Genomic DNA, 20405 nt, shown 5'->3' with positions numbered 1-20405 from the left:
TGATATCCCCATGCTAAATCTTTATTGTGCAACTGCTGCTCAAAGCTTTTATTACCTTCCACAGACACACGTCACAAAAAATTAGACGTCAACAGCGGCTACTAGACTGACGGGCAACAGACGAAATCCATTCAGTGGCGATTTGTACAGGTGCAGCAACTCTTGCGGTGCAAAAATCTTAGCCAGGCGGCCAGCCCAACTGACGGCCACCCAGAATATGTAGATGTACGTGACAGACAGACTGCCCGCCCTCGGGCCCTTCATCCACAACCATCCGGAATCCATTGGTCAGGCCCAGGTGAGCAGCACGCTTCTTGCCAACAATCATGAAATGCCCAAGAAGCTGGAGAAGGAAGCACAAACCCACAAATAAATAAAATAAAAAGCCACACACAAAGAGGGGAGAGGGCAGGAAGGGAAGGACTGAGAGCAGAGAACCACCCAGAGGAACCAGGTAGCCAATTCCTAGCAATTCAACCGTTGCGCTTCAAATTACCGTCTGTCCGCCCGCCTGCAACTGACATTTTCCAAGCAAAGCTACAAAGACCGATTATGCACACTGTGTGTGTGGGGGGGGGGGGGGGGGAGGGAAGAGCCACGCAGTTTTTTTCAAGCTGGACAGTAACGGACTACAAAACGGCCACAGAAGCTAAGTTTGTCTCCGGGTTAAAGCCCCCATTATATCTTCAGGCAACATAAGCAATTCTGGTGGAAAAGAAACTTTAGGCTGCCTTTTGCGTGGGTTTACAAAGTCTTTGAACTTGACTTTCACAGCCAAGAGCGAAGCATCCAGCACCTCTCAACCAGCTTTGCCCTTCCTCACCCCTGACCTGCCAAAAACCCCAAGCCCTCTTCTCCGTATTAGAGGAAGTACTACTACTCTTACTCTAAACCACGACGACAGGCATCAGACTGCGCTCCAAAACAACGCTGCATTTTGCACCAGAAGTACATACCCAGGGAGGAGCGTTGCTTTATATCGCTACTTTTAGTCAAAAAGCTCAACTCCGTTACAAGCTAGAGGCAAAAGATTATAGCGCCAGAAAACCCACAATAGCCTACTGCGTGTGCCCTATCAAGAGGAAAAGGGGGGATGGGAGAGAGAGTCTAGTAAATTAGGAACTAATTACAGGTACAGTTTAGCCCACAGAAAGCTTCCGCAGTACTTACAGATTCACCAGAACCTTCTGCGTCAGATAACCCGATAATTGGCTCCTCAGGCGTGACTAGGAAAAGCGTCGGAGCTTGGGGCGAAAGATCATGGAACGCGAGGCGCTGGAGGAAGAGTAAACAGTTAAAACGCAATTGGCTTCAGAGAAAGGCAATAGCTTAAGCAAATCAATACGCCCCACTGAACTCGTACAGAAGCAGATTGCCAGATACCCCAAACGCAAGCCGAAACGTTGATTTTTCTTACGCGATATTAATACTTTCTATACACAAAATACAACATATTTACAGAGCCCCCTCCAGAAGTGCACGCAAGATGATGGGGGCAAGGAGACGGGCCAGTACTTCAGATTAGCGACCTCCAGTATGTTTCAATTTGGGCTGATCGTTTCCTAAGCAGTTTTTCTATTCGATGTGGTCCACCACAGAGGCAGGAGACAAACGGCTTAACTGAACCAGCAAAGAGTTTGGTGAAGTGGAAGATCAGCGGCCATTCGTTTTCCACGCGACAGGGAGCTCAAGTATTGAACAAAAGCATAATCACAGGAAGCCTGCAAGCGCCTAGTACGAGCCTGTCTTCTGTATTGCACATAAACCCTACCTTCAAAAGCAGAAGGCATCCCTAACTGTTAATCTTCAGCATTTTAATAACAAAATTATACGGGATACTAACTTAAAGTTAACATCGTGTAGGCAACGGCTGCATTTTTTTCCCCACAGTCTAAGCAGCTCACTCTAGTTCCTAGCACGTTGTGGTGCACCAGCATCCGCGAACCTCGCAAGCATGCTGTTATCACGGTCCCACTTCACCACAGAAACAAGATCTGGGAAGCTTTTGCAGCCCGCAGGATGACCGGTTTCTAGCTTTTTGTTAAGAAAAATAAGAAAAGCTGTAATTCTTTGCTTTAATAATCCAGTTTGGGGGTTCAGAACCAAAGCCTAGCACAGCAGAGCTGTGAAATCTCTATAATGCTGTTACGAGGCACGTCGAGACCTGCATTTCTCCTATGCAGAACTAACTCATCGCGGTCGCTACTCTGGTTTCAAGACTATCATCCCACACGAGGCAGGACCACTCCCATCCCTCGGCAGCAAACTTTGCGCGACTTGCAGTGCCAAAGGGATATCAGGCGGCAGACGTCTGCGGCTGCCACCAAGTGCGTTACCGTCAGAGGCCCTCCTCTACGCACGCGCACGCGCACGCGCGCACGCACACGACGCGGTGGGGCTGGGAACCGAGGCGAGCCGGGCAACACCGGCAACCCGGTACGCGCCGCAGCAGCCGGGGGCGGGGGGGGGGTACCGAAGAAGCGCGACGTTTTAGGGATGGTGCAGTAGAGAGCGCCACAACCCAGAGAGGCCCCGTCCGTCCCCCGTCCCTCCAGCCACCCACCCACCCGCAGCAACGCCGCCACCCGCCCTGCCGCGCTCCCGGGCACCGCGCAACGGGTCCTCGGCTCAGGGTGCCTGCGAGCGCGGGGGGAGGGGGAGGGGGGGAAGGGAAGAGGAACCGCGCACAGAGCAAAGCCGCGGCTACCTCCTCGTCCTCGTAGATGACGTTGGCGGGGAAGCGCCTTGCCGGTGATCTTTCCGAAGACAGTAGTGGCGCCACCGGGCCGGGCGGCCCGCGCCCCAACAATCTCGCCAGCCACGACAGCGCCCGTTGTCGCCCCCGCGCTTCCTCCGCTCGGCCAGGCCCTCCGCGGCGCCCATTGGGCCGCCAGATCGCCGCCGGCCGATCCCGCGTCTCGATTGGCTGTCTCGTCTGTCGTTGCCGCTTGTCCCCGCCCCCTTGGCGGGTCCGCCCTCGTCGACCTGGCGCTTACCGGGGCTCAGGGAGTTTGCGTGCCCCCGGGGCGCGGAGGGATCCGACCGGGGCGCGGAGGGATCCGACCGGGGCGCGGAGGGAGACGACGTCGGGCGAGCCCGCGGAGGGATCTGTGCCGCGTAGTGCTCTGTGCCGCGTAGTGCTGCGACCCTGCGGGCGGGCAACGAGGTCTCAGAAGAGGCTGTTGTAGCTAGAAGTACTATTTCTTGTTATTTATTACCGCATCAAGTCCACCCCAAACGTGCTTGTGGCTTTTTGGTGCTGCTCCCTCCGGTCAAATGACTGCTTTTGCCGGGGCAGGGCAGGGCAGGGCAGGGCAGGGCAGGCCTTAACTTTTCAGAACATTTCGCAGAACCAACAGAAGTTGCTCTAAATTGTTCCCTGAAAGCCCCGCTCCAGTTGCAGACGTTTCTAAGCTGCACGCCTCCTGGGAGAAAATAAAATACAAAGCGTGTGTTCAGCACTGGTGGCTTGAGGGCTGGAGGGCAGATCAAGATAGGATTTGCGCTAAGCTGGGTAGGAGGCTTTTAGAAAAATAGGCAGTGCCCCCAAAGCTGCCCAAGGGTGGCCTGTGGTGCCCTGTGCCCCCGGGGATAGTGAGCAGTTTGATTGGTCGACACAACTGTATTGTAACATACATAAACCCTGCTTTCCTCTATATCGGGCTAAGGATATCCTTAGCCGCCTTTGTGGCAAGGGCACATTGTCGGCTCACGTTCAACTTGGTGTCCACCAGGAGCCCCCCACGTCCTTTTCTGCAAAGCTGCTTTCCAGCCAGTCGGCCTCCAGCGTATACCGGTGCATGGGGTTGTTCCTCCCCAGGTGCAGGACTTGTGTACGTTCAGGTTCCTCAGGTGGTCTCGAACCGGATCGTTTCCTACGATGGGAGGGACTTTGTTCCCCCAGTCCCTGCCTTGAGGTTCAGGGACTTGAGAGATGTGGGAACAGTGGTTGCCAGCGAAAAGGGAGGGAAAAAGTCGTTGAGTACCTCAGCCTTCTCCATGTCGGTTGTCACTAGATCTCCCGTCTTCTTTATCGGAGGGGGGTGGGGGTGGCGTACGTTTTCTTTACTCTTCCTTTTCTGACCAACGCACCTGTAGAAGCCCTCCTTATGATTCTTCACATCCCTTGCCAAATTCAGCTCCAGCTGTGCCTTAGCTTTCCTGATCCCATCCCTACACACCCGGGCAGCATCCCTGTATTCTTCCCAGGATGCGTGTCCCCGCTTCCACTGCCTATGCATTTCCTTCTTGCGCTTCAGCTCGACCAGAGGGTCCTTCCCCAGCCATGCTGGTCTCCTGCCTTCCTTGCCTGGTTTCTTACGCATGGGGATCGAGAGCTCTTGTGCGCTAAGAAAAACGTCCTTAAAGAGCTGCCAGCTCCCTTCTGCTCCTTCTGCACAGTGGCTTCCAACTCAAGACCCTCTTGCCCCGCTTGGTCAGGTGAATCCCATCAGCTCCCAACAGACCCGGCTTCTCACAGGTAGATCCGCGATCATAGAAGCCAAAACCTTGAGCGTGGCAGCAGCTACGCAGCCAGGCATTCACCTGTTCAATTCGTCTCCTCCTTCCTGGACCCCTTCCTCTGACTGGGAGGATAGAGGAGACCACCACCTGTGCTCCCGATCCTTTTAACATTGCTCCGAGGGACATATAGTCTCTTGGGAGGGTTCTAAGTTGCCTCGCCAGACCCTACGTGGAATAGTAGGAGCGGATGATAATCTGCAGGGTTCACCAGGCTCGGCAGCCTCTCAGTGACGCCACGAATGCGAGCTCCTGGTAGGCAGCAGGCTTCTCTAGAGAAATCGTCTGGACAGCAAATGGGTGCTTCGGTGCCTCTCAGTAGGGAATCTCCAATTACTAATACCTTGCGTGCTTTTCTGGCGGCGCTGGTTCTAATGCGGGTGGGTGGTTGGGTCAGCGTTGCATGGTTGGCTCGTTCTGGATCCTGTCCGTTACTCACATGGTCTTCAGTCTCCAACCCCAGAGCATCCTGTCTGTTATGTAGGGACACTTCAGGAGATGGGGGAGGGTTCTTCCTTCTACCCCAAGCACAGACAAGCGTCCAGTCTCCTTCATCTCGTGAGTGCCTTGCATCAGTCAGCTCGAGGTTGGATTCAGGCTTACCTTCCTCTTGCGCAGCCTTAAGGCAGGCTGTCGCTCAGCCCGGGACAGCGTACGATACCACGCGTCGATCCCCTGCTCGCGTTCCCGGATACCGCGCTGCCTGTCGAGCTCCTCTTGTAGCATAGTTACTTGTCCAAGGAGATCTTCCAGCTGGGCACGCTTGCAGCTATGACATCCACCGCTGCCTTCGGGTGCTAGGGGGACTTCCAGGTACTGGAGCTCCATGCGGCCCGAGGTCTAGACAGCTATATCAGTCCTTGGGAGGTCTGTTTGGGGGGAGACGTCAGCACAGGTAGGCTGTAGTGCTTCTGTTTGGGTTGCAGCCGCAGCCTTGCAGTTGCGGCAGGTGGACACCATTTTCTTTCAGCAGGTCACCTCGAAGTCCCAGGACAGAAGAGAAAGGGCGTGTCGTGGTTTAACCCCAGCCAGCAACTAAGCACCACGCAGCCGCTCACTCACTCCCCCCCCACCCAGTGGGATGGCGGAGAAAATCGGGAAAAGAAGCAAATCCACGGGTTGAGATAAGAACAGTTTAATAGAACAGAAAAGAAGAAACGAATAATGATAATGATAACACTAATAAAATGACAACAGCAATAATGAAAGGATTGGAATGTACAAATGATGCGCAGTGTAATTGCTCACCACCCACCGACCGGCACCCAGCTAGTCCCCGAGCGGCGATTCCCCGCCCCCACTTCCCAGTTCCTATACTGGATGGGACGTCACATGGTATGGAATACCCTGTTGGCCACTTTGGGTCAGCTGCCCTGGCTGTGTCCTGTGCCAACTTCTTGTGCCCCTCCAGCTTTCTCGCTGGCTGGGCATGAGAAGCTGAAAAATCCTTGACATTCGTCTAAACACTACTAGCAGCAACTGAAAACATCGGTGTTATCAACAATCTTCTCATACTGAACTCAAAACATAGCACCGTACCAGCTACTAGGAAGACAGTTAACTCTATCCCAGCTGAAACTAGGACAGTATCCACCCCTTATTCTATACCATTGACGTCATGCTCAGTTCCCATACCTTTAGTTACATCCTGGTCAGTCATTATCAGCTTTTCCATCCCTTTGAGACATATGAACAATGATATATATATATGTATACATACACAGAGATATCATCCCTTTAGTTTATGTGTTATGTTCATTAAATGTTCGTTGAGTTTATTTAGTTCCTGACTCTAGGCTCCATCTGTCATACCAGTCTTTCTGGGCAGGAGGAATGGTGCAAAGTCCTCTCAGTCGGTAGAGCAGAGTTGGGCTTCAGTGCAGTGTGACGAGCAGTTGACATTGGACGCAGCAGGAGGATGGTGTGCACCGTTGGATTGTTGCATGCTGGAGTCAGTTCTGGTTCCATCACTACTGTGTTTCATTCAGTTTTATCACAGTTTTTCTTGTTTGATCTAAGTGATTCTTACTATAGTACTATGGATATAGCATATAACAATTATAGTAATGATAACATACAGTAGCAGGGTTATATAGCAACTAATATCATACAGGTTAATTCTGGCTATTCTCACCTAAAATTAAATCCCCTTTAGGCACACATCGAACTTCCCCATCTTTTCGCATCACCCACCAAGTGCACCCAGGCCCTTGAGCAAAAGCAATCCCACGAATGGGTTTACCTTTGCCTGAGGCAGGAGTAACCCAGACTGTCTTCCCTAACATATTTTTTGTGTGCACTACAGGGACTTTATCCCCTTCTACAGTACGTAAAAATTCTGACTGGGCAGGGCCACCCCGATTGGCAGATCCTCTGGTGTTGACTAACCAGGTGGCTTTTGCTAAATGTGTATCCCAATGTTTGAAAGTTCCACCCCCCCATTGCTCTCAATGTAGTCTTTAACAGTCCATTGTATCGCTCAACTTTCCCAGAGGCTGGTGCATGATAGGGGATGTGATACACCCACTCAATGCCATGCTCTTTGGCCCAGGTGTCTATGAGGTTGTTTCGGAAATGAGTCCCGTTGTCTGACTCAATTCTCTCTGGGGTGCCATGTCGCCACAAGACCTGCTTTTCAAGGCCCAAGATAGTGTTCCGGGCGGTGGCATGGGGTACCGAATATGTTTCCAGCCATCCGGTGGTTGTTTCCACCATTGTGAGCACATAGCGCTTGCCTTGGCGAGTTTGTGGGAGTGTGATATAGTCAATCTGCCAGGCTTCCCCAAATTTATATTTCAGCCATCGTCCTCCATACCACAGGGGCTTTAACCGTTTGGCTTGCTTAATTGCAGCACATGTTTCACATTCATGGATAACCTGTGCGATAGTGTCCATGGTCAAGTCCACCCCTCGGTCACGAGCCCATCTATATGTTGCATCTCTTCCCTGATGGCCTGAAGCATCATGGGCCCATCGAGCCATAAATAGCTCACCCTTATGTTGCCAGTCCAGATCCACCTGAGCCACTTCAATCTTGGCAGCCTGATCCACCTGTTGGTTATTTTGATGTTCTTCAGTGGCTCGACTCTTGGGTATGTGAGCATCTACATGACGTACTTTTACAACCAGATTCTCTAGCCGGGACGCGATATCTTGCCACAGTGTGGCAGCCCAAATGGGTTTACCTCTGCGCTGCCAGTTGCTCTGCTTCCATTGCTGTAACCACCCCCACAGGGCATTTGCCACCATCCATGAGTCAGTATAGAGATAGAGCACTGGCCACTTTTCTCTTTCAGCAATGTCTAACGCTAGCTGGATGGCTTTCACCTCTGCAAACTGACTCGATTCACCTTCTCCTTCAGCAGTTTCTGCGACTTGTCGTGTAGGACTCCATACAGCAGCCTTCCACCTCCGATGCTTTCCCACAATGCGACAGGACCCATCAGTGAACAGAGCATATTGCCTCTCATTTTCTGGCAGTTTATTATACAGCGGGGCTTCTTCAGCACGCGTTACCTCCTCCTCTGGCGACATTCCAAAATCTTTGCCTTCTGGCCAGTCCGTGATCACTTCTAAAATTCCTGGGCGACTGGGGTTTCCTATGCGAGCCCGTTGTGTGATCAGTGCAATCCACTTACTCCACGTGGCATCAGTCGCGTGATGTGTAGAGGAGACCCTCCCTTTGAACATCCAGCCCAGCACTGGCAGTCGGGGTGCTAAGAGGAGCTGTGTTTCAGTACCAACCACTTCTGAGGCAGCTCAAACTCCTTCATATGCTGCCAATATCTCTTTTTCAGTTGGAGTATAGCGAGCCTCGGATCCTCTGTATCCTCGACTCCAAAACCCCAGGGGTCAACCTCGGGTCTCCCCGGGTGCTTTCTGCCAGAGGCTCCAGGTAGGGCCATTCTCCCCGGCTGCAGTATAGAGCACATTTTTAACATCTTGTCCTGCCTGGACTGTTCCAAGGGCTACTGCATGAACAATCTCCCGTTTAATTTGTTCAAAGGCTTGCTGTTGCTCAGGGCCCCATTTAAAATCATTCTTCTTCCGGGTCACTTGATAGAGAGGGCTTACAATCAGACTGTAATTTGGAATATGCATTCTCCAAAAACCCACAACACCTAAGAAAGCCTGTGTTTCTTTTTTATTAGTCGGTGGAGACATAGCTGCTATTTTGTTGATCACATCCATTGGGATCTGACGACGTCCATCTTGCCATTTTATTCCTAAAAACTGGATCTCCTGTGCGGGTCCCTTGACCTTACTTTCTTTTATGGCAAAACCGGCTTTCAGAAGGATTTGGATTATTTTCTTCCCTTTCTCAAAGACTTCTTCTGCCGTGTTGCCCCATACAATGATGTCATCAATGTATTGCAGGTGTTCCGGAGCTTCACCTTTTTCCAGTGCAGTCTGGATTAGTCCATGGCAAATGGTGGGGCTGTGTTTCCACCCCTGGGGCAATCGATTCCAAGTGTACTGGACACCCCTCCAAGTAAAGGCAAACTGTGGACGACACTCTGCTGCCAGAGGGATTGAGAAAAACGCATTAGCAATGTCAATTGTGGCATACCACTTGGCTGCCTTTGACTCTAGTTCGTATTGAAGTTCTAGCATATCTGGAACGGCAGCACTCAGCGGTGGCGTAACTTCATTCAGGCCACGATAGTCAACTGTTAGTCTCCACTCCCCGTTAGACTTTCGCACTGGCCATATGGGACTATTAAAGGGTGAGCGAGTTTTGCTGATCACTCCTTGGCTCTCCAGTTGGCGAATCAACTTGTGGATGGGAATCAGAGAGTCTCGGTTGGTGCGATATTGCCGCCGGTGCACCGTCGTGGTAGCAATTGGCACTTGTTGTTCTTCAACCCTCAGCAACCCCACAATCGAAGGGTCTTGAGAGAGACCAGGCAGGGTAGACAGCTGTTCAGTGCCCTCTGTCTCCAATGCAGCTATACCAAAAGCCCATCGATACCCCTTTGGGTCCTTAAAATACCCTCTCCTGAGATAGTCTATGCCAAGGATACACGGAGCCTCCGGACCAGTCACAATGGGGTGTTTCTGCCATTCATTCCCAGTTAGGCTTACTTCAGCTTCCAATACAGTTAACTCTTGGGATCCCCCTGTCACACCAGAAATACAGATGGGTTCTGCCCCTTTATAACTTGATGGCATTAGAGTGCACTGTGCGCCGGTGTCTACTAGAGCCTTGTACTCCTGTGGGTCTAACGTGCCAGGCCATCGAATCCACACAGTCCAATAGACCCGGTTATCCCTTTCCTCCACCTGGCTGGAGGCAGGGCCCCTCTAATTCTGGCCAGAGTATCCGGTATTCACTTCTCGTAAAATTGGCTCAGAAGTCCCTTCAAGAGGATCAGAAATAAGATCAGCCCTTCTACTCTGTTTGGAAACTGGAGCAGCATTTTTCCTAGTAGAATCCCCTTTTGTGGTGGTTTTTCCTCGCAGCTCACGTACCCGTGCATTTAGGACCGAGGTAGGTTTTCCATCCCATTTCCTCATGTCCTCTCCATGATCACATAGGTAAAACCACAGGGCACCTCGCGGTGTGTACCTTCTATATTCTCTCTCTTGGGCAGAGGAGCGCTCACTCCTAATAGCTGAGACATTGGTCCTTACAGGTGGGCAATAGGACATATCCTCTTTGAATTGTTGGAAATCCTCGGACAGCTTCTCCACAGCCGAAATGCAGGCTTGTAGGGAGGAGGAGAGATTTTCTTCGTATTGACGGAGTTGGCGAGCCACTTCATCCACTGTCGGTGCCTCTTCGTCTTTCCAGGTCATTATTGCCAGTGAGTTGGCATAGGACGATGGTGCGCTCCGTACAAATTTCCGCCACATGGGTCGTGTGCATTGGACTTCATCTGGATCTTTGGGTAATTGTGGGTTGTCCGGGTCATGATGAATCGTCTCTAGCACAGCTAATTCCCTCAGATATTGGATACCTTTTTCCATGGTGGTCCACTTGCTTGATTGACATATAACATCTTCCTTAAAGGGGTACCTTTCCTTCACACTTGACAAGAGTCGCCTCCAGAGGCTGATGGCTTGTGTTCCTCTTCCAATTGCCTTGTCAATGCCACCTTCCCTGGCAAGTGATCCCAGCTGCTTGGCTTCCCTACCTTCTAATTCCAAGCTATTAGCCCCATTGTCCCAGCATCGGAGTAGCCAGGTGATAATATGCTCACCTATACGGCGGCCAAAATCTTTTCGCATATCCCGCAGTTCACTCAAGGATAGGGACCGGGTTATTACCTCTGGTTCTGCCTCTTCCTCCTGTTCCCGTGATGACCCTGGTTCACCTTCATCCTTTGCTAAGCGAGCTGATTTTTTTGTATATTTCTTTTTCTGTACGGGGGCAACCGATACTGGTGCAGGTTGATCCGCTGGTTCAGTTGCAGTATCGCTCGCCGGGTTTTGGATAACCGCAGCGTCTGTCGCCAAGGTTTGGGCAGCAGCAGTGCTCGTTGCCGCGGCTGGAGGGGCTGCAGTGCCTGTTGCTGATGTTTGGGTAGCCACAGTTCTCGTTGCCAGGGCTGGAGGGGTCACGGTGCCTGTCACCAAGGTCTGGGTGGCCACAATGCTCATCATTTTGTTGTTAGGTCCAGAGACCTTCTCTTCCCCTTGAGGGTGCTGAGTTGTGTCGAACAGGGCTCGATAGGCATGGGCCAGGCCCCAGCACGTTGCAGTGATTTGTATCTCTCTGGAGCTGCCGGGGTGACAGCATACCTTTTCCAAATATTTTACTAGTTCTTCTGGATTCTGCACTTGTTCAGGGGTGAATTTCCAAAACATTGGAGGTGCCCACTTTTCTAAGTACTTGCCCATACTACCCCACACACCCTGCCACTCATAATTATCCAGCCTCGGGGCAGACCTCTGGGTGATCTTCTTAAATAGTTGTTTAACCTTAAACAAGAGCTGAACCACATTCAGGAGCATGCTAATTCCCAGCAGTAGGGCTAGGACCGTGCTGGTATCAACATCCCAAGAGTATTCAAATTTTTCAAAATTCCCAAACACCATTGTAACTGGACTGAAGGAGAAAGGAGAGGGGAAGAAAGGTATCCCACTCATAGACTGGTTTTCCAAGGAGGAAAGGTAAATGGTATAATTATTAATAGTTTCCCACAGATGGCTCCCGCCGTATAAAGGTGACAATGCTGAGTGCAAATACCGGATTAATTCCACAACTGATGACTTTATCATACCATAAACCAGTGTTATACAACACATCAAAGCGAAAACCTTAATCCACCTCCCACGGATGATAAGCAGCAGAAGAGGGACTACATACAGCAAGCGAGGTGATACATAACAGAACTTTAAAAACCAGAGCAACAACTCTAACACATAAATCAACATAATGACCAGCGACTATTAGACCAATATAATGAATGCTTATAACAATTTTGTTTTAACGAGCTCTGGTCAGGTTTGTCGTTATCTCAACCCTTCGTGCCCCACGTTGGGCGCCAAAATGGACTGTCGTGGTTTAACCCCAGCCAGCAACTAAGCACCACGCAGCCGCTCACTCACTCCCCCCCCACCCAGTGGGATGGGGGAGAAAATCGGGAAAAGAAGCAAATCCACGGGTTGAGATAAGAACAGTTTAATAGAACAGAAAAGAAGAAACGAATAATGATAATGATAACACTAATAAAATGACAACAGCAATAATGAAAGGATTGGAATGTACAAATGATGCGCAGTGTAATTGCTCACCACCCACCGACCGGCACCCAGCTAGTCCCCGAGCGGCGATTCCCCGCCCCCACTTCCCAGTTCCTATACTGGATGGGACGTCACATGGTATGGAATACCCTGTTGGCCAGTTTGGGTCAGCTGCCCTGGCTGTGTCCTGTGCCAACTTCTTGTGCCCCTCCAGCTTTCTCGCTGGCTGGGCATGAGAAGCTGAAAAATCCTTGACATTAGTCTAAACACTACTAGCAGCAACTGAAAACATCAGTGTTATCAACATTCTTCTCATACTGAACTCAAAACATAGCACCGTACCAGCTACTAGGAAGACAGTTAACTCTATCCCAGCTGAAACTAGGACAGGGCGGCAGGTACCGGCAGGGGGGGGAAGGGAGAGAAGGGGCCGCTGCAGTCCCACAGCCTTTTCCATGTCCTGTGTCACCAGGTCCCCCCGCCTCATTCAGCAGAGGGCCCACATTTTTCCATAGCCTTCCTTTTGTCACCTATGTACTTACAGAATCATAGAATCGTTTAGGTTGGAAAAGACCTTTAAGATCATCGAGTCCAACCTTCAACCATGCCCACTAAGTAGAAGCCCTTATAGAAGCCCTTCTTGTTGTCTTTGACCTCCCTTGCCAGATTCAATTCCAGGTGGGAATTCCAGCTTTCCTAACCTCAGCCCTGCGTGCTCGGACAATGTCTCCGTATTCCTCCCAGGTTACCCGTCCTTGCTTCCACCCCCTGCAGGCTTCCTTTTTGTGCTGGAGTTTGGCCAGGAGCTCGTTGCTCATCCACGCAGGCCTCCTGGCATTTTTGCCCGACTTCCTGCTCGTTGGGATGGACCGCTCTTGAGCTTGGAGGAGGTGACCCTCCAGTATTAACCAGCTTTCTTGGGCCCCTCTTCCCTCCAGGGCCTTATCCCACGGGACGCTTCCAAGCAGATCCCTGAAGAGGCTAGAGTCGGCTCTCCTCAAGTCCAGGGACGTGAGCTTGCGTTTTACCCTCCTCCCTCCTCTCGGGATCCTGAACTCCACCATCTCACGGTCACTGCAGCCAAGGCCGCCTTTGACCTTCGCATCCCCAACGAGCCCCTCCTTGTCGGTCAGTAGGAGGTCCAGCAGAGCACCTCTCCTCGTTGGCTCCTCTATCACTTGGGTGAGGAAGTTGTCGTCAATGCACTCCAGGAACCTCCTAGATTGCTTATGCCCTGCTGTGTTGTCCCTCCAGCAGATATCGGGGTGGTTGAAGTCCCCCGTGAGGACCAGGTGTTACGGAGGCACGCACAATCAAATCCAACAGGTGTTAAAGCTCAGATTTATTCTTCAGCAAAAGTTAGTTGGAACTCCGGTAACATTTTATAAAACCACAGGCTCAATGATGTAAAGAGTATTAATACTACACAGCTGACTTAAGAATCCTTAAGATATAAAAATGATGACTCAAAACGCGCATATCGCTCACCTAAAAGATGATGAGGGCTCTCTCCCTCGAGGAATTACCTCGGGCGGTGCCCCGACCCAAGGGGGAGCCCCTGACTGCAGACCCGCTGCTCCGAGGAGGACTGATTCCAACATGTCCTCTGGCGGGACCCCATTTCTACCCCTGTCGAATCTGATCTGTGGTCATTTAATCGCTATTGGCTAAGAAGGTCACCTCTGTGTACCTGGCACGTCTCGATTGGCCAGTTCAAATTTCAACCTGCGGCCTCTAGGGTTTAGGGTTTTTTTTCCTCTTCTCCCTGCCTGGAGAAGTTTTGTTTCCGGCTTGGGAGGTGGGGGGAGTGTACTGCCACACCAGGGCCTGCGAACGCGAGGCTGCTCCCATCTTATCTGTCTGTAGAGGGCCTCATCCGCTTGTTCTTCCTGGTCGGGCGGCCTATAGCAGACACCCACTAGAATGCCACCCTTACCCATCTTCTCTTCAGTCCTTACCCATAAGCTCTCAGTCGGCTCATCAGCCCTCTCCAGGCAGGGCTCCATGCATTCCAGCTGTTGTCTCACATAAAAGGGCCACTGCCCCTCCTCATCTTCCCAGCCCGTCCTTCCTAAAGAGCCCGTAGCCCTCCATTGCAACACTCCAGTCACGCGAGCCATCCCACCACGTCTCCGTGATCCCAACAAGATCGTAGCCCTGCAACTGCACACGCATCTCTGACTCCTCATGCTTATTCCCCATACTGCGTGCGTTAGTGTACAGGCACTTCAGAGAGGCACCCCCAGCATGTTGACTCCCCAGAAGGGGTTTTGGGGATTTCTCCATAATGGTGCCTTGTAGGCACTTCCTTGCTTACATGCAAATGCTGGAGGTGACCCTGCTTAAGCCCCGTTCTGGTGATTTTGTGATCCCTTCCTGTCACATCAACCCCTGCGCTTTGCTCAGTGACCCTGTCCGTCGCTGCCTCGCAGGGCTGCTGGTTACTCTCTCCCTCCCCTCCTCATTCCTAGTTTAAAGCCCTCCTAATGAGGTCAGCTAGCCTACTGGCAAAAATACCTTTGCCCCGCTTAGTGAGGTGGATCCCCTCTCTCCCAAGCAGACGCTGACCCACAAACAGGGGCCCATGGTCATAGAACCCAAAACCCTGTCACCAGCACCAGCTCCGCAGCCAATTCTTGGCCCGCATTATCAGTGCCCTCCTCCTCCCGCCCTTTCCCCTCACCGGCAGGACTGAGGAGAACACCACCTGGGCCCCCATGCCCTTGACTATCGCCCTCAGAGCTCTGGGGTCATTGCTAGGGGAAACCTGGACAGTATCAAAAGCATCATCGGTGCCCAATTCTCAGCTTTGGGTCTCCTTTGCTACTGAAATTTCAGTTACGGAAGACGGATTGGTACCTGCGCTTCAGTCAAATCAACATTCAGTCCTAATCCTTCCCGACAAAAGGGTCAGGAACTACATCTCCAGCCTTACTTATTGTCCTTTTACCCTTCACATCCTCAAGGCATTGCCTTCTCTAAGGCTCTGTTTTAATCAAGTTTAGCAAGACCAAGCTCGCATCTACTCCATGACCTCTTCATAGCTGTTCCTGGGTTTCCAATGCACACACACAAAGAGAATCAACGGGCTCCGCACATTTTCATCCCTTTGCACGCAGGAGTTCCAGTTCTTTATCACTTTTATTACCAAGTGAGAAAGAAAATGGAGTCAAGATCCTTTTTCTCACAAGAACCTCTTATTGCTCAGAAAGAAGGCTTTTTCTCTTGAAATTCCCCCCCTGCCCACCCAAAGTGACTGGATCCCCAGATATTTCCCGACTTTCCCTATCTCCAAAACGTCCTGTTCCTACCCCAGTCACTATCATTCTTTAAACCACCAACCCCCTTCAACTGCTACATGGAGGAATCTGCCTTTTAGGCTTTGCGATGGGTTGATGGGTTGACCTTGGCCGGCTGCCAGAGGCCCACCCAGCTGCTCTCTCACTGCCCCTCCTCAACAGGACAGGGAGAGAAAATAGGATGAAAAAGTTCCTTCAGGAAATATCCACCTGCCGGATCCACGGGCAGCAGGGAAATACCTGCCCCGGACAGCGTTTTGCCCTTTCTTAAATATGTTTCCACAGGGGCGCCACCAGCTTCGCCGAGTTGCTCAGCTTTGGCCTGCGGTGAGCCCGGTGCCTATCTGGCTGGGACCAGCTGTGTCCGGCACAGGGCAGACCCTGGCCTCTTCTCACAGAGGCCACCCCTGCAGGCCGCACCTGGAGCACTGTGTCCACTTCTGGTCCCCACAATTCAAAAAAAGACGCAGACAGACCGGAGAGGGTCCCAAGGAGGGCCACGAAGATGATCAAAGGGCTGGAGAACCTGCCCTATGAGGAAAGACTGAAGGAGTTTGGTCTTTTCTCCCTTGGAGAAGAGAAGGCTCGGGGGGACCTCATCACAGTATTCCAGTACTTAAAGGGTGGCTACAAAGAGGAGGGAGGCTCTCTCTTCACAAGGAGCCACATGGAGAAGACAAGGGGCAATGGGTACAAGCTGCCCCAGGAGAGAGATTTCATCTCGATACAAGACAGACTGACTACTGACTTCTTTTTTTTTTTTTTTTACAGTGAGAACAATCATCCACTGGAACAGCCTCCCCAGGGATGTGGTAGAGTCCCCATCGCTAGAGGTTTTCAAGGTGCGATTGGACAGGGTGCTAGATAATCTCATCTAGGCTCCCTTTCCCACAAAAGGATGGACCAGATGATCTTTCAAGGTCCTTTCCCACCTGGGCTGCTCTAGGATTCTACGATTCTTCAGTGGATCACTGTTTAATAATAACCCTTTGCTCGCTCTGGTTTGGAGCAAAGTATCGGCAACGTTGCCTGCGAGGCGAGACGTGAATTCCACCAGGCGCCACAGGCTTCTAAAACCTATGGTAATCGCCCAGTCTCTCTGAATGTATAAGACTGTCGTGGTTTCAGCCCAGCCGGTAACAAAGCACCATGCAGCCGCTCGCTCACTCCCCCCACCCCGGCCACGGTGGGATTGTTACCGAAATCCGGAATAAAAGTCCTTAACACCAATGTGAAGTTAAGAAGCAGGCACTTCGTTTATTGCAGCGCTGGGGACACGGGGGATTGCTCCTCCAAAGGCGTGTCCAACTTAGTATCAAAATCCATCAGTTTTTATAGACTTTTTATGTCAGGTCATTGTTACATAAGCTCTTTACATAAAAATGCATGCTATGCTCGCTCTTAAATTTAACCTGTATAATGATTGGTCCTTTGATTATATAACCTTATCAATATTCTTATTTAAAAACAATCATTGGTCAGTTACACTTAGCTCTACTGCTTGGAATCTTTGATACTCAAATCGAGATGGGAAGGGTAAGGGGTTTCCAAACAGCATAACTGGTGTCCATGACGGTTTCCTTAGTTTCTTGAAACAAAACATAGAAAGACCAGTAACTTCCTGGTGAGGTTTCTATGGTTAGCTATTTCAAACTTCAACAATATTAAGGTTCCTATAGTCACACATAACACAGTTCCTAAAGTTTCTATGGCTACATTTCAAACTTAACAATCCTATACATTATGCTTCACAATTTTACTTCTTAATCAAACCTAACTCTTCTATGTGATTAAATTTTGATTTCTTTACCAGAATATTTGCAACAGGATGAGGAGAAAATATAAAGGCAGGCTCGTGGGTCGACATAAGGACTGGGAGGGAACACTCCCCACTTATGGTCACGGGGAAAAGACAGGCTCAACTTGGGGAAGAAACAAAATCAATTTAATTTACTACAAATCAAATCAAAACAAGGATATTAGGAAGTAAAACCAAACCTTAGAACACCTTCCCCACACCCCTCCCTCTTTCCCGGCTCAACTCCACTCCCGGTTCTCTCTACCTCCTCCCCCCGGCGGCGCAGGGGAACAGGGGATGGGGGTTGGGGTCAGCTCGCCACACATTGTCTCTGCCGCTCCTTCCTCCTACAGGGGGAGGACTCCTCACTCGTCCCCTGCTCCACCGTGGGGTCCCTCCCACAGGAGACAGTCCTTCACGAACGTCTCCAACGTGAGTCCTTTCCGCGGGCTGCAGTTCTTCCCGAACTTCCCTGGTGTGGGTCCTTTCCGCGGGCGGATCTTCAGTCACACACTGCTCCAGCGCGGGCTTTCCCATGGAGTCACGGCCATCTTCGGGGGCCTCCGCTCCACCGTTCACCTCCATGGGCTGCAGGGGGACAGCCTGCCGTCTCACCGCGGGCTGCAGGGGCATCAACCTCCTCAGGCGGCCCTCCTCCCCCTCCTTCTTCACTGACCTCGGTATCTGCATGGGTGTTCCTCTCGCATTCCAATCCCCCTACTCCCTGCAGGTTCCCCTTCTTAAATACGTTATCCCAGAGGCACTACTGATGTACTTAAGAAATGATATACTTAAGGAGTGATGTACTTAAGAAGACCACAAAGGTCTTGTGAAATAAGATACCCTTTGTATACATAAGGCATGCCGTGCTAACGACTGTGCCCCTGAAGAAGAACTAAAAGACTGATAAGAAGGGAACATCCTACCCCAGGAGGCGCCTAAAAGTTGAAAAATTGCTAATAGCCATGAAGTCAGCAAAAAATCTTTGATAACTGGAGGAAAGGTAAAGGCGGCAGGGGGAGATCACGACCACCGACTCAATTCAAGACCAAAAGACTTACCCCCCCCCACTCTCCTTGAGCATGCGCTGTAGAATAAAAGAACACTGTACCTTTAATTCAAAGCGGGGAAACTTTAACCCAATAGAAACTGTACTAGATAAGCGACTACCAGTAATAGTTTTGGGGAAGAACTTTGAATATGTATAACTGAACCGTATAAATTGCTTGCCCGTTTAGGCATGAGGTGTGCTAGCTTTGTGGATTACCACCTAGCCCCCATCTTTGCGCAAACATGAATTGGAATAAAATACCTCTGCTCTGTGTGTATATTGGCGTTTCACACACCGAGTAAACGCCCCCACTTGTGGGACAACACTACCACCGTCACTGATTGGGTCAGCCTGGGCCGGAGGCGGGTCCGACTTGGAGCCGGGGGAGCTTCTAGCAGCTTCTCACAGGAGCCACCCCTGCGGCCCCCTCCCCCGCGACCAAAAAAAAACCACGCCACACAAACCCATAACAAAGCCATACCTAGCTTCTTCAAAATTCCCCCGCCCCCAGAAGCGGGAACACCTTCTAGATACCTTAGGGAGTTGATGCAGACAGAACAATAGATGTTACCTAGCTCAATCATTCAGTAAGCAAACACTGCACCAGTGCAGTTTCAAGGAAACATCATATGTCAGTTTCCATCTACTTCAGGTAAACCGTTTCCATCTCCTCCCCGGGAAGACTAAATAAAGGTGAAGTCCTCGGGTCACTTACACGCCCGTGTCACCAAACTTCACCCGATCGCTTGGGGATATAGAAGAGATGAAGACGCCTTCCAGTGGGCGTCTCAGATGCCTCAGTAACATAGGGTTCAAGGGCAACAAAGGATCGCCCTGCTTTCCCATGCCCATCTCCCTTTTCTAATGGCTGCTAAAGAAAGATGAAGTTTGCCGTCCCCCTGTGATGTAGTTTTGGTTTGGGTCTGGCTGGGATGGAGGCAACTTTCCCCATAGCAGCCCTCATAGTGCTGTGCTTTGTAGTTGTAGCTAGAAGGGTGTTGATAGCACACCAATGTTTTGGCTACTGCTGAGCAGTGCTCCCACAGCTGACTTATCCCTTCTAGGAATGCATACCATTTCCTAACTGTGGCCTTTTGGGCTACTCCCTCGGGAGGAGGCGACCCATTGAGGCCTGAGTTTAAGAGAGGGAAAGGGCCCTGTACTATAACATCTTGCGATGTGCGCAGCTTTTCAGCCTCCTTAACCGCTCTAGTGAGGGAAAGGACCCCCTTTTTCCCAATCTGAGTATTGTTCAGTCTCCTTAAATGAAGTGGAAGAGAATAATAAAGGCCTAGCTGGTCCTTGCGGTCCCTTTTGAAACACGCCACAGTACGAAGCATGTGCGGCAAATCCTCATTCCACCCTTAACGGGTCTCGCGGGTGCAACGGGCCTAGTCTCTGATAAGCCTTAAGCTCATCTTTCAAAGTGTTAAGGGCTTCCGTATGTTGCAAAGTCCAATCCCATTTCCTATTCTTTTGGAGCAAGTCATAGAGAGGCCGGGCAATCACTGAGAACCCTGGTATATGTTTTCTCCAGTAGCCCAAAGTACCTAGCAGCTGCTGTAATTCCGTTTTATTGCCCGGAGTCTGTCCCTTTTCAAAAGCTGATAAGAGTGTCGTCGGGTACCGCAACTGCTCCAGCTATCCACCATGCCCCCCAGGAATTTAATTTCTTGTCCAGGACCTTGACATTTAGAAGATGGAATGTCTAGCCCATTCTTGACTAACAGATTCCAGGTGGCCTCAGCCACTTGCCCTACCTGTTCCTTGTTATCCCCACCGACTAGGATATCATCTATATATTGATATATGTGAACACCTGATGGCACTTCCACAGCATCAAGAAGCTTGGCTAAAGCATTGTGGGCAATAGTGGGGGAATGCCTCTATCCCTGGGGAGGCCGATTAAAGGTGTATTGTGTCCCCTCCCAAGTGAAGGCAAACTGGGGTTTGTCCTCTTCCCTTAGGGGAATCATAAAAACCATATCCTTGACACCTAAAGCAGCCATCCATGGGTGGGCCGCGGCCTGTATTGCCGTTACTATTG

General features: G+C 50.9%; 1 protein-coding gene across 1 annotated transcript; it reads right to left on the bottom strand.

Annotated features, from left to right (window-relative positions):
• On the bottom strand, positions 1-5349 carry LOC121232927 (histidine triad nucleotide-binding protein 1-like). Its single transcript, XM_041121424.1, is given in 5 exon segments — positions 1-343; positions 1171-1275; positions 2708-2737; positions 2739-3001; positions 5178-5349. Coding segments are annotated over 5 exon segments (735 nt in total). The 3' UTR covers positions 1-178.
• Positions 5350-20405: the final 15056 nt, after the last annotated feature.

The sequence above is a fragment of the Aquila chrysaetos genome (assembly GCF_900496995.4).
Source record: "Aquila chrysaetos chrysaetos chromosome W unlocalized genomic scaffold, bAquChr1.4 W_unloc_2, whole genome shotgun sequence".
Taxonomy (NCBI): domain Eukaryota; kingdom Metazoa; phylum Chordata; class Aves; order Accipitriformes; family Accipitridae; genus Aquila; species Aquila chrysaetos.
Note: the sequence above shows the minus strand (reverse complement) of the source record. Positions and strands in the feature narration are given on the sequence as shown.